Source organism: Terrapene carolina, unplaced genomic scaffold (genome assembly GCF_002925995.2).
Source record: "Terrapene carolina triunguis isolate 2854851 unplaced genomic scaffold, T_m_triunguis-2.0 Scaffold67, whole genome shotgun sequence".
NCBI lineage: Eukaryota > Metazoa > Chordata > Testudines > Emydidae > Terrapene > Terrapene triunguis.
This window is the reverse complement of record NW_020664418.1, coordinates 38,498,714-38,513,076: the sequence shown is the minus strand read 5'-3', so window position 1 is coordinate 38,513,076 and position 14,363 is coordinate 38,498,714. Positions and strand designations below refer to the sequence as shown.

The 14,363-nt window shown below is 49.5% G+C and overlaps 1 protein-coding gene across 1 annotated transcript in view; it reads right to left on the bottom strand.

The window, feature by feature from the left end:
* The window catches only part of NTRK3 (neurotrophic receptor tyrosine kinase 3), a 344,511-nt gene that overhangs the window by 205,996 nt on the left and 124,152 nt on the right, over nucleotides 1-14,363 (bottom strand). Inside the window, 4 exon segments of the mRNA XM_026648558.1 lie at nucleotides 1,634-1,930; nucleotides 5,300-5,441; nucleotides 6,114-6,256; nucleotides 8,645-8,802. Of these exon segments, the coding sequence (XP_026504343.1) occupies nucleotides 1,634-1,930; nucleotides 5,300-5,441; nucleotides 6,114-6,256; nucleotides 8,645-8,802 (740 nt within the window).

Genomic DNA, 14,363 nt, shown 5'->3' with positions numbered 1-14,363 from the left:
GTAAGTGCCTAGCACATTGCGGATGCATCAGAAACAAAATGTTATTATCCCCATTCTGCAGGCAGGGGAACTGAATCACAGAAATGGGAAGCGACAGAGGTGAGAACATAACCCCTATCTCCTGACTCCCACCCCTGTGCCAGAAACATAGACTGCCCTTCCTCCCAGATAGCAGAAAACCTACATAGATTAAGGAGATAGACATATTACCATCCTTGAATCTTGAATATAATTTTCCCACTCCCTTCTGTATCTGTTCATGTCTTTAGATTGGTCAGCTCTTCAAGGCAGAGATTTTGGTTTCCATTTACTATATCTGACCTGCCGGAAAGCTCTGTGTGCATTGACGGTATGATATAAATAATAAATGAAAATACCATTGGTATTGCTCTATATATAGCAAGTGCCCTATTTTGCTCAGTTTTCCAGGGGCTGCAGGAGCCAACTTGGGGCTGCCACTTTCTCACGGCATCACTCCTGAAAGCAATAGCATGCACCGCTCTGTTAACTCCATGGGGCCTGATCTGGTGATGCAAAAGCAGAAGGCAGTGCAAGAACCCTCCCACTCTTCCACTGCAGTACAGCCACGACAACCCTCTCTAATGCCCACCTTATAACAAGAGCTTAATTTTTCCTTCTACAATTGCGCCACTCACCACCTAGTGACACAGTGAGGAATTTAAAACCATTTCCTGAGAGTGCCTAACAAACAGTTGATACAGAGGAACTGGGGGGATTCACAGTTTTTGTGGGGGCTGTTGCACCAAAAAAAACTGACAGATTTTTTTAAATAAAATATGTAGAATCCTGATGACATTCCATCTAGATTACAGCCATTTTATAGAAGAAGTAAAACGAGATCACCAAGTCCCTCAAAAGGGCTTTCCTCCACACACAACCACTACCCCAGTTATATGCAAATATTCAGTGTCAAAACAATGGGAGTCCACTTTAAGGGGCGTCAGAGTAACCCATGATACACTGCATGCCCTAAGCCCTTCTCTCACGGACAAGTCATGGAGCAAGAACCACCACAAACACTGCAGAATGCAAAGTCAAAAACCAGTCAGTCATCTTCTTTTCCGTCAAATGTTCACCCTTTTTTCCCTTAAGTTGCTGATTAAGATTCCTGTCAAAGAAGAAAGTGGGGTCCCCTGCCATCATATTGCATGGGTTGGGCAAACTTCACAAGCTAATTAGGGTCATGCCTGGTCTGTACGTGGTTGATCAGACCCAAGTGTCCCATCATGATGTTGTGTTGTTGTTCAAGCCGCCATCTTTCAGATGAGACTTGACACAAAGGCCATGACCATTCAAAGCCCCCAAAGACGTCATGGCACCATTTTGCACCAATAGGTATGTTAGCTCTTACGTCATGGCCAGTTTGGATAATTACATCCTCCCTCCCTAAAATCCCCTTAGATTTCAACTGGTTCCACAACTCTTTTTCACACCCGTGTCTAGACTCTTGTGCAATGTTGCTCCATGCTGGTAAACAGTTACTATATTGTGCACCAGAGGGGACTGTATTTTAATGGGAGGTTCAGCGATCCTGGTGCATAGCTTGTATAGCAGCCTGTTAAGTGCTCCAAGATGCAAGGCACTACAGAAACATAAGCTGTGACTCTCTCACCTGGAAAGGGCTTCTCGAGGAAGTGCCCTTTGATGGTCTGGTTGGCTGTCCCCAGCGGGTTGGTGGCCACGAGGGTGTAGTTGCCATTGTTGTAGTGAGTGGGCTTGTTGAAGAGTAGACAGCCCTCAGACACTTCACCCTGCTGATAGAACTCCATGCGGATGATCTCAGTCTCCCTGAGGACCTGGCCATTGTGCAGCCAGTGAAGGCTGGGCGCTGGGTTCCCATGCACCACAAACTCAATGCAATGCTCCAGACGCAGCTCTGGCTCCTCCAGGCTCTGAATGCGTGGCGGATCTAGCATAGAGAAACACAATGCAAACCTGTGGGACTCAAGTAAACTCACATGTTCCAGGCAGAGATGATTGCCTCATCTCCCAGTAGGCAGCCAGCCACCAAAGCGCACTCGAACAGCTAGAAGAAACTCCCATCCCATGGCCGAATTTGCTGTGCATGCAACCTACACGCTACTGCAGCTGCAATGTGAACTGGGATCCTTGTCGTCTGTAAGCAGCAGCCTTACCAGGTGAGCTGGAATGGAGCCTTGCCCAAAGGAACCAAGCCTGGTTTTGGCAGTAGGAGATGACCTGCTGTTATTTAAGAGTCTCGTCCCTTCCCTCTGGACTTGATGACACGAAATCAACTAAGCTTGCCTCAGCTGGGAGTTGCTCTCATAGCATTTCATAGCACTCACATCACACTGGTGCAAGGCCCTTCCCAACACATGTTTGAGGGTTGTTCACATTCATTTTAGTGGGCATGTAACAAGCAGTGCAGGATAGACGGACAGTCAGTCTCAACAGTCAAAATCCTCAATAAAGAAACACGTAACCAGGCTCCGCCCTGCCCTGGATAATGGATACATAATAGGAATTAAAAATGTCCACTGGAACCCCTTACTTTGCAGCCCCACTCCTCCTCACCCCACCAGTTTAATTCCTAAATGGCCCTGCTTCACAGCAGCCTTTGCTCTGGTGTGGAGGACCGAATGGGCTCATGCAGAGCATCAACCTGAAGGGGCACCACTGAGCCACTCTAGCCTCTATAAAGGCAGCACTACAAGCACTGCCAGCTCCATAGGTCTGGGAAACAAGGTCTGAGATCAGATCTCGCATTTGGACCCCTGCAGACCAGCCCAAATTAAGTTTGTAACTCCACTTAGCATGCATATTGTTGTATTCCCCGCCTCACACAATGTCAATGGAGCAGCCTGCTCATGTTAAGTAGGCTTTTGTAGTGCATTGTTATTAATTACACACATGTCTAAAAGGTGCCCCTTGGGGCTCTCTGGTCACATTCAGTAGTTTAGGAATTCTCAGCCATTCAAGCAAATATCCCTCAGGACTTCTGAATGGCTGCATGTCCTTGGGGGCTTTGATTGGTTGAATCTCCCTGGGGGAGCTCTGATTGGTTGAATATCCTCCAGGATTGTTACAATTATAGGGCATGTAGCAGGACAGCAAGCTGGGAGCTCACCTCCATTTAATACATATGGACGGTCCCCTCTCCTGAGAGGCCTCTGAACTGAGGATATCCACGCCTCAAGAATTCAAACTCCGCTCCACCATCGCTGATGAAAACTTAATTACAGCATCACATGTAAGGCCCCAAACACTGAGGCCACAGAGCATGACCAAGGATGGCCCAGTACTGTGGGGCAAGGATCGCGATTTCATAAGATTCTTCTATTCTTTCCTAAGCACTCTCCTTTCCCTGGCTCTCACCCCATACTGAGGGCTGGGGTCATGCCCCCAGGCAGACCCTAACTAACAGGAAAGATCCATCAACTTTCCTCTCTCTTTTTTCTAAAGATGTTCAACGTTTCATGCAGTGGCGGATTAATAATTTTGCCGCCCTGGCCCCGCCCCGACTCCGCCCTTTTCACGCCCCCATCCCAACCCCCCCCCCAAAGTCCCCGCCCCAACTCCGCCCCCTCCCTTCCCCTATTGGATCCCTTCCCCAAATCCCCACCCCTGGCCCCGCCTCTTCCCCCAGCGCGCGGCGTTCCCCCTCCTCCCCCCTCCCTCCCTGCCCCGCGAAACAGCTGTTTCGCGGCACAAGCGCTGGGAGGGGAGAGAAACAGGACGCAGCGGCGCGCTTGCAGAGAAGGCGGAGGTGAGCTGGAGCAGGGGGGCGGGGCGCGGAGGGGAGCTTCTGCCCCTACAAATTTGCCGCCCTAGGCCTAGGCCTTGTCGGCCTAGGCAATAATACGGCGCTGGTTTCATGTTGTGAAAGTGGAGGAACAGCAATGCCAAAGAGAGAGAGGTAGAGCTGGGAGGAGCCGTGCAAGATTCCCCACTCACAACTCAGCCAATGGACCTCAATCCTGAAACACGGCTGCTAACCCAGAGACTGTGCAGAGTCCCACCCAGCGTGTTTCACCTGTAAGCCTCGGTCGGAATTTAGTTCCATATATCTCTGGGTGAATGACTAGGAGGGTACCAAAGCAATTAGTCACCGATACACCAAAATATCAGCTCTTTTCAGAATGATTACATTAGAGCAAGTATGGTACAAACTGGCACTGGCTTGCAGGATTCTGGGCATGAAAATTAGCATCAACATGGTGGCACTTAAAGGGTTTGCAGTAAACGACTCCAGAGTAAAGCACTTTACCGGTCTCCTTCCAGCTGATCAGATCTGGAACTGTATTAATTTAGGCAACCGAAGCCCTCAACCCATCCAAACACACCAAAATTATTTATTTTGGGGGAGACCAGAGAATGATGTACCTTTTATTCTCCTTCCAATATTCTATTGTCTACAGTTCTGCCTCATCTCTACAGGTGCCCAATGATGCCCGCGCTGCATGGGATAACAGGGCATAATTCTCCAGTTTACACAGGTACCAGCAGGGGTGAGGGATGGGGGATTTCCAAACCACAGATTAAGGGCAAATGTTATGGATCCAGCAACACATGGTAAGTCCCGGCTGCCTGAGGCAGCAAAGCTGCGTAAACTCCTGCTAAGGTCTGGTTTTTATTAAGTTATATCAGGAAGCACATGAAAGTTTAGCTCTCTACAGCCTATAAGTAAATTGTTTTAAACCTTGTTTGGCACATGTTTACACAGTGTTCACTGATTAACCTGGTAGGAACAGATCTGGGATGAAATCCTGACTCCACTGTAGTCAATGGCAAAACTTCCATGGATTTCAATGAGGCTAAGGGATGAGTGACTCACTTACAAATGCCGGGAGAAGGTTTTAGCCCCTGCTGGGCACTTCCTCACCCCACTGGATTTTCCAGTGCTGCTTTGTGAATGCAAGTAGCCACTTGAACGTGCCAGTGAGGCATGCAGGCACAGACTCAGCCGTTCAACCCACCAGGTGCCCACTGCACATGTGCAAGTGTGGGACTGGCACACCCACACCGGGAGTATGCCCGTTTCTGCAGGGAAGCTAAAATGGAGAGAAGCTGGAGGACACAGTAATTGGCCCATAATGAAAGCTCTGTACATTTCCTTTTACAGTCCTAGAACTGGTCCCTGCCTCAGTCTCCTGCAGCAATTCTGACTCCGTGTCCACATCCTCCACGGCAGCAAATCAAGATAAGCACAACATAGCCTGGTGACACACAATTCCCCACGGGAGACACATTCAAATAGTTCCCATGCTCACCCTCCCACCAGCCCATGTATAGCCAGCATCTCCCTGCCTCTACTTACAGTAGACCGTGAGCAGCACACTGGCATTGGTCATTCCCACCACGTTCTCAGCAATACACATGAGGAGGAACCCGTTATCCTCACTGGTGACGTTCACCAGGGTCAAATTGATGGCATGAACGTTAGTCCAGTTGAGGTTCGTCTGCAAATCCCCAAAAAGAACAATAAGGACAAAACCAACAAATGATGCCGGCCTGCCCACCTCCTGGGCCCAGGACCAGAAGATCCCAACTCCTGTATGAAATGCCATGGTCTCTAACAACCATGGCCAGGCAGGATTTCAGTTTCATGGCACCACGAGCACCACAGTGCACCCACGCACTTGGTCCAAGGAGGTTATAATCACAGCTTCTGAAACAGTGCTAAGCAGGGTATGTCCCTGCCTCTACTTGCAGTTAAACCACGTTCAGCTGCACCTATTGTTGACACACCATTGTCAGCGACAGATAATTTTGCTCGTGGAGACAGGCTAACATTCAACCAAGGGAACACTGAAGGTGTGAAACGATCAGCCCTGTTTTCCTGCCTGGATTCAATATCTGCACGCCACCCGCTAATACTCTGCTAACCCAGGGTTCCTAATCTGAAGTTGGTGGGGACTATACAATCCATTTCAAACAATCCCTGCATTTCACTTCTCCCCCGTGGTGATCAACACTCATCCAGCCCTATTAAAATGGAATACAAAGGAAATGAAGACCCGGAAAATTCCCACGGCCAGCACCCCAACTGCTGTGTTGTGTGTTAACACCCTGGCGATGGACCTTGGCAAGTGCAGTAAATGCCCAGCCACCCAAGCCCCTGGGCCTCCTACCTGGTGAGTAGTGATGGAGTGCAGATCTGCAACCGTCCAGTCTACGTCTGGCAGCGGCGAGCCTGAGCCATTGCAGGTGATCACCGCGTTCTCACCTTCCCGCACAGTCAGGTTAATGTGGCTGACGCTGATCTCGGGCAGATCTAAGGGAGTCAAACACCAGGACACTTAGGGCACCCTGGCCAGCCAAGGCACTTGGATTCTGATCCCCACGAGCTCCGTCTCCCAGCCAGGCTTCACCTTACAGCAAAGCAGCCGGCACTGTCCGGTGCTTCCGAATGAAGGAAGGGGAGAGGGAAGTACAGGAGGTGGCAAGTAACTTGGCCTTCTCGTGCTGGAAGAGATGAGTGACACAGGGGACATCACCAGGTGGATGGATGGCTCTTCTCTGTGTTTTGCAATTCTGACATTGCACACAAGTCAGGAAGATCAGCCCAAGTGCTAGTTGCCATCCAAACCTATGTCCCTTCTCCCCTTTCCCCCAAGCCCCTGGCACCTGTGTCCTGGGCGGAATAAAGCCGCTTCTAAGGAATCACTGGCAAGAGATCCAGCCTGAGCTAGGACAGGGCACAGAGCTCCTGGCACTTAAGGGGAAGAGAGAGAGTTTCTCTCTAATTTATAACAATCGAGAGAAGATGACCAAGGACGTGTCCTCATATTAACAACATCTCTGCTAATGAAAGACGCCCCTGCTCTTCCCTCTGAGGTGCCAAAGAAATACTGATTTATAGTGGCTCTGACTTACTCCTCTGTCCTGCTGAGTCACCCAGCCACCAAACGCTCACACAGAGTGCCAGAGGCAGTGCCAGCAGCAATACAGAAGGGAGGGTGATACACAGGAGGGTGACTGGACACAGCATGCATAAGGGGGGCATTGAGGGCTGCAGCATGTGTAAAGGGGGGGAGAGAGGGGGCCCTGAATGAACGAGATGGGAATAGAAGGCAACGGGTCAGTGCAATGGCCTCTCTCTTCTGAAGACTTGGGTTCAAACTTTGACCCAGTTCAAAAGTGAATCCAGAGTTATGGGTCTGTTCTTGTTCCTGTGGGATCTCTGAGTCACGAGAGTCTCTAGGAATAGCAAAGGTGCTGCAGGTCAGGACTGAGATGCATTGGCAGAGCTAGGAGGGGAGCCCGAGAGAGCCTGCAATTCACTCTTGAGTAGCGTCAACACAGCAGTGGGAGTTGGGCAGGAGCCTGTATGGTGCCCATATTCTGCCACAAGCCACATATCAAACCTGAACTAGCTGCACCACCTGGCAGGACAGAATGCAAGGATAAGGTAAGCCTCGTTGGAAAATACTTTGAGCCATTTGGATGCTTGCCCACTAAATCTCTGAATGAAAGATTCATCTCGGGAGGAAAGAACTTAGCTGGGCATCTTCTTTTCCTGCCTTCTCTCTATTTTTTTAGGGATCATTAGGGGCTGGGGGGGGTCAGTGGAGCTGCTCACCTGGTAAACCCAGGAGATTTATGTACATAAAACACCCTGTTGTTCTCTCATGTCCAATAGCAGTAGGAGTCCCCTCTCCCCCTTTCCTTGTTCATGGAGGATTTTCTAATCACTGAGGATTATTCTTCTCATTTGTGGAGGAAATTATAGTTCTCTCTCAAATCTCTTTAATTCTCCTACCTGCAGATATTTCAGCCCATTTCCAGGTTTTAATAAAGAAGGGTTAGACTGAAGAGACATTATAAACTTGAAAGTCATATGCCGTATCTCCAGCTGAAAACAGTGTATCTACTGTTGTTACAAGAAACACCCTAACACTCCTAGAATAGAAAGATGCAAAATTTAAAAGAAAATGTTTCTCTTTTTTCCCCAGACTGTTCATTTGACAGCTCCTAGTCTACAGCCTCCTTCACTGCTCCGTTCTTGGTACAGGACCTTCCCTAGGTCCTGCTTGCCAGTACCAGCAGTAGTAGAGCTGAAACTGAAAAGGCAGCAGACTTAAGGGTGAACAAAGGGAAAGTGTTGGGAGAAGGGGCAGCCCAGAGCATGTTTGAGGTTGCTCATGGGCCCCACCCAAAAAGACCAGCAGGGAGCAGAAAAATATACAAGCACGTGCGCACGCACACACACACGTAAAACTTTAAGGATCTGCAATTTTAAATGTGCACCAACTGAAAAAATTATTTTAAAAAAAAATCAAGCTGCCCGTGTAGTTTCTAGTGTCGGTTAAACAGAAGGATAACCACAGGAAGCATATCCGGTCTCGAACAAATGGACAATTCCTGCTGCTTCAGGCTAAGGCATGGACCAACCACAATGCACCTTGCCTGATGATATTATGCCATTGAGGGAATGTCTTCCCAAACACAGCTGATGATTAGCTAATGCTCTGAACCATGAGGAATAATATTCCAAGTTCAACTACAGACACCATTTGTATTCATAAACTATCCTAATCTATTCCCTGTCATTGGGTACTCCTTGTAGGACGGGCAAGGGGAGCAAGGGGCCTCTCCTGGCCTCCTCTCTCTATAGCCTTGGGAGAAAGGTGAACCGGAGCACATATAGGGCTTTCCTTACCACACTGGGTGATGTTCATCTCCTGCAGGGGAATGACAGCAGCCTCCATGTTCATGCAGTACAGCTCCTGTTTCTGCAGGTTTGCTTCACCCTTCTCCTGCCAGAGCTGAATCCAACGGATGTCACAGCTGCAGTTAAAAAGGTTTCTTTCGAGTGTCCTAGAGAGAGAGAGAGAGAGAGAGAGAGAGAGAGAATGTGAGAAGCAAGGGATGGGGTCAAATAAACAGGGTGACCATAGGTTATATGGGATCTCCGCAGAATAGCTACTAATTGTAAAAAGGCAGGGTCCCCCTTGCTACGTGCTGCGAGGCTAAAATGAGTCTCTACAGATCAGGAGAGATTCTGGACTCCTTGGAGCTGCAAGGGGAGAAAAGGAGCATGGGGGTGCAGCCAGTTACTGCACTAGCCTTTTGGCCTTGGAAACCAAGGTTCAAATGCTATCTTGGGGTCACAAAAAAGAACGTTGTAAGCGCTCTCAAGGCCAGACGGATATTTGGCTGGAGGGGGAGAAGGCAAGCAGATATGTTGGCAGAGCTTGAAAGGCAGAGAGTGCAAGGGCTGGAATAACAAAGGATGCCGAGGTTCAGAATGGAATTGCATTGGTGGAAGGGTGTGTGCACACGCATTGGACTGCAATACTACTGGGTTGAGCTAAAGGAGAATCTCGATTCGATGTTAGCCATATGGGGCAGTTGTTCATTTGTATGCACTCTCCAAACACACACACACACACACACACACACACACACACACACCAATTCAGAGATCTGGGTTTCACAGGAGCCCAGACATGTGACATCCATGTAACACATTGGAACGCCCCAGGATTAAATGGTTGTCACAATGCTCCACCTCACTGCCACCTAGCACAACAAAGGACTGTCTCAAAGGAGCAGACGTGACCCCATTCTCCTAAAGAAATACACCTTTACCCCAATATAACGCGACCCGGTATAACACAAATTCGGATATAACGCGGTAAAGCAGCGCTCTGGGGGGGGGGCGAGGCGGGGCTGCGCGCTCCGGCGGATCAAAGCAAGTTGGATATAACGCGGTTTCACCTATAACGTGGTAAGATTTTTTGGCTCCCGAGGACAGCGTTATATTGGCGTAGAGGTGTATTTATGTCTTGTGTCATAAGACCCCAGTGCTTGTGGGGGCAGGACCCTTCTGGGGGGCATTCAGCAGGGTGTGCTCAATAGATGCTGGCAGCTCTTGTCCTTAATACTGCATCTTCGTGTAATAAAACAACGCTGCTGGCTAACACACAGCATACCAGGCATTTTAATTGAATCAAACAGTGCTGTGCTGGGACCCATTGACCCGGCTGGGAGGGAGCTCTGCCTTTAATATACTTCATTTAAAATACACTCACACATATTTTATATACAGATAATTTTATTATTATTGATTTTCCAGCCTACTAGCCATTTTGTTTACATTTCTGAAAAACCCTTGCCATTCCCTTCGGAGACGTGAGGTCACTGGTTCCCACTGGGGGATGTGAACCCAGCCTGGCTTGGCTGGAAGGATGACCACTGGGATAAGAAGAGGGAGCTACTTGAGGATGTAGCATGGAGAAACATGGGAAAGGGTGTGACATCCCAGGGTACAGTCCAGACTAGTGAGGGGCTGTGTCACCCCTGCCCTGTAACCTGGGGTGCTCTTCACAAGGCCGGGCTGCTGTAGCCTCCACCCTGGACTGCTCACAAACAACCTCTAGCGTGTAAGTCACTCCCAGCAATGTCCATGTGTGTGCTGCAGCCAGCCAGCCACACCTGGACTCTTACCAGCCTTGGCTATACTTCAGGATGACCCCAACACACTCCCAGTCCTAGATCTTCCCCCTGAAATACATGTCCTGCACTGCCCAGCCCTTTCCTGGACAGTACAAATATATTAAGTCCATTATTCCTTAAGGGAGCAATATGCCATCTTATTACCTTAAAAAGTTATCCAGACATTTCAACTTGAATACACTGGATTAGATAAAACAGTAAAACAAGTTTATTAACAAGATAGATTTTAAGTGAGTACAAGTAATGAGGCATAAAAGTCAGAAATGGTTACAAGAACAATAAAGATAAAATGCAACCGATGCCTAACTTAACAACCTGTATCAGATTCAAAGCAAAGTTTCCTCACCACATGCTTTCAGCAGTCTTACTGACCAAACTCTTTAGGTCAGGACCCTTCCTCCAGAATCCAACTGCTGCTTCCTTTGTGTTTTCAGGTGCTGTGAATGCGATGGACAGGGAGAGACAGAGGGGTGTCTTGGGGTGTCTGCCCCTTCCTTTATAGTCCTGTCCCCACTTTGAGAAGCATTTCCAGCTGGGAGCAAGGTGACAGGCAGTCTGTGTGCAAGGGAACTCCATGCTATTTCTTTGATAAGATGTAGATTTTTACCCCGCCTCCTTTCCTGCCAAAGAATCGCCACTTAGCATGTAATGGTTCATTAGCCGTGGTGTCTGTGGCTGTGGTGTCTGCTCACCCTTTGTCTCTGAGGAACTGGTCTGACCACTCCCCAGACTTAATCATACTTCTAGTCATGATCTCAGCTTCTGTTTATAACTTCACATATAATAGTATGTGCATTTTGCCATTATATTATTGATCAGCGAATTAGGAGTTTTTAAATGATACCTCACAAGGCAAACCTGGTACAAACATTATTACAATAGCGTGTAGGGTGTGAACACAGGGATATATTCTGTCACAGAGGGTCTTCAGGACTCAGCCAGAGACATGACAGGATTTCCCAACACAGATACAACCAGAAGCCAAGAGAAACCAGGAGGCGTAGGAACTGTGAAGTGCAGACTCAGTCATAAGAAAATGGAAGGGTCCTTTCCAACTCTGAGGTTACGAAAGATTCAGCAAGCCCAAAACACCCCCACCCAGGGATTCTGCATCTTTGTACAACTGCGTACCAGGGGTTGGCCAAGCCAGAGGCCAGTACTCCTCTGCTTTCCTCCATCTTGGTCTGCAAAATTTACATTTTCATTAAAAAAAAAAAAAAAAGCTACATAGCCCCCACCCACACACCGGATTCTGATGCGGTGTACTGCAGGGCTGCTGAAACTCTAAGTGCAAAGAGAGATGGCAAGTTCCCCCTGTTTTCTCAAAAGATCTTGATCCTGAAACCTGGTGATGTCACTTTCCATGTGCACATTGTTCGATATTTTACAGATGATCATTTTGGTGGCCCAACTTGGATGATGGGTGGAATTTCAGGTCTCTCCCTCCCTCTCCCCTCACAAGAATCTACACCCTTCAGAATACAGGTGCAAGAGACTGTCGCACGAGAAAAAAAATCAGGGACCCATCAGTAATCTAGCAGAAAAAGGCTTAGAGAAGACAGACCTGAGATCATCATGACTGTCTCAGGGATTTGGGGGCACATGGCATCCCACACTGCATGACTTAAGCATCCTCCCCCACCACTATGATTATCGCTGGTGCCCAAAATAGGCCTTGAATTCACTTCAGCATGGCTGTAGATCTGGAGTCCTCACTCCCCTCGATACATAGGTACCTTCCATCAGTGTGACAGGATGTCGGCCACGTGCAGGGAGGGGAGATCACATGGTGCTGGCTGAGTAGTGGGACAGCACACGGTTAGGCGTTCTGGTCTTTGCTAATAGCAGGTTTGTTAATGTGAGTTACGTCCTGAGACGCAGCAGAGAGGAGGGGGAGACTAGAAGAGGGGGGGAAATTCTACTTGTCTGGAAACATGGCCCTGAAATCAGGTTGCCTGCGAGAGCCGCCGCCCTCACAGCACTTTCGGGGGCAGATCTGTAAGTAACAGAGTGCAGTTTTCTGGCCCATCGATAATGCATGAAGCCCCATGAATAATACAGGAGCAGCACACTTCAGGGTAGAATTTACTAACAACCTGCCCCAGAGTCAGTGATGTAACTCCCCCTAATCGTGGCCCCCCGGGGAGCTTTTGCACAAATTAACTCCTCTCATCGACTGGATGTGCCGCGTGCCATCAGCAGCTGGCACTTTGCCACTCTGGGGACAGGGCTGCTTTTCAGATACAGCTATTGATTCTCCTTTATTTGTGCTTTTCCCAAAAGCGCTCCTGGCTTTGAACCCCTGCTGCCAGGCCAGCTGATTCACAGGAGGGGGAGATACATTCTCTACGCCACAGACAGGGATTTTGACTCCCATGCTGTTCTGCTCCTGCATCCACCACTCTGTCCGTAGTAATTGAAACACGCTTCTTCCTGCTCACTCAACTCCATGCCAGGCCCTATCAAGCCTCAGGGCTCATGCCTGACCATTACAAACAATGCCACTTAAAAGCAGACTTCCCTTCTGTTCTATTTTCCCACAACCACTGTAGCCCATGGACTGTCTCCTGTAATAGATCTATCATTCCTCTAAGTGCAGAACAGGGAGGTTATCTGACTCCCTTGACATGTGGCAGGCACCCCAGTGGGGTGATATAAACAACCATTTCCCAGTAAGAAAAGGTTGGTAGTTGCCCCACTCAGATACTACAGTGGTAGGATGTGCTGCCAGGTATTCCAGTTAGAACTCAGGCACCAGGCCACCCAGCGTTCCAGTGCTTACCGTTAAGAAGGCAGTACTTGCCGGGAACAGTACTTGAGATTAACAGAGCTTTCTCCCTATGTGCTCAGAGGAAATAGCTCTGGCAATTGCATGGTGCCTATTATATGCTGACTTTTCAATGTCCACCGGGATGCCTAATGTCACAGATACAACTTCAGACCAAGAGACAATTCATTTATGCCAATACTTTTATCAGGCTTTAAGAAGTCAAGAGGATGGAAGGAACTGCAGGGCGTATGTCACAAGAATCATAGACATGCAGGGCTGGAAGGGACCTCAAGACATAATCAAGTCCAGCCTCCCTGTGCTGAGGCAGGACCAAGTACATATAGACCATCTCTGACAGGTGTTTGTCCAACCTATTCTTAAAAGCCTCCAACGATGGGGATTCCACAACCTCCCTGTAGTGAGGCCGAATGGCCTCCCTCCGAGCGGGAGTGCGAGGGTCCACTACACTCCCCTTGGTGGGCGGAGCCTAGCCTGCCCCGCCCCCACCTCACCGGAAGTGCCGGAAGTATAAGAGGAAGGCCCTGCAGCCCAGTTAGGGCGGAATCCTCGGAGGAGGACGCTCCTGCCGTGCCCAGGAGGGGAACCTACCCCCGGCTGTGTGATAGCCGCAGAAGTGGGAGACCCAGACGAGGCATGGCCCAGACTACCGGCCACGGTGTACCCTGAGGAGCCCGACGAGCCCTGGAAGCAAGAGGTCCCAAACCCTGGGGAGGCAGGAAGTGGCCCAGGGGCAGCCATGGAGCAGCCAGCTGCGGAGCCAGGTGTGGCTCAGTCGGCGTGTTACGGCTGGATCCCCACCGACACAGGGGCAGCCAATCCTGCCCCTGCCAGGGCCCAGGGCTGGGACGAGGTGGAGTAGGGTGGGCCCACGTCCCCCTGCCACCTCACCCCACGGTGGCCGGCTCCCTACACTGTGCAGGGAAGCTCCCACCCTGAAGAAGGAGCCTCCCTTACCAGCTCCCTTATAGACTGTTGCTTTGCAGGCTGCCTGAGCCCGCAACCGGCTAAAGCCAGCCTTGAGACTGTTTGTTGGCTGGCAGCCTGAACCTCAAGCCCAGGCCCGCACCAGCTCCATAGACTGTGATTGTCTTGCTGGCAGCCGGACCTGTAGTTGGTGTTTAATTGCTGG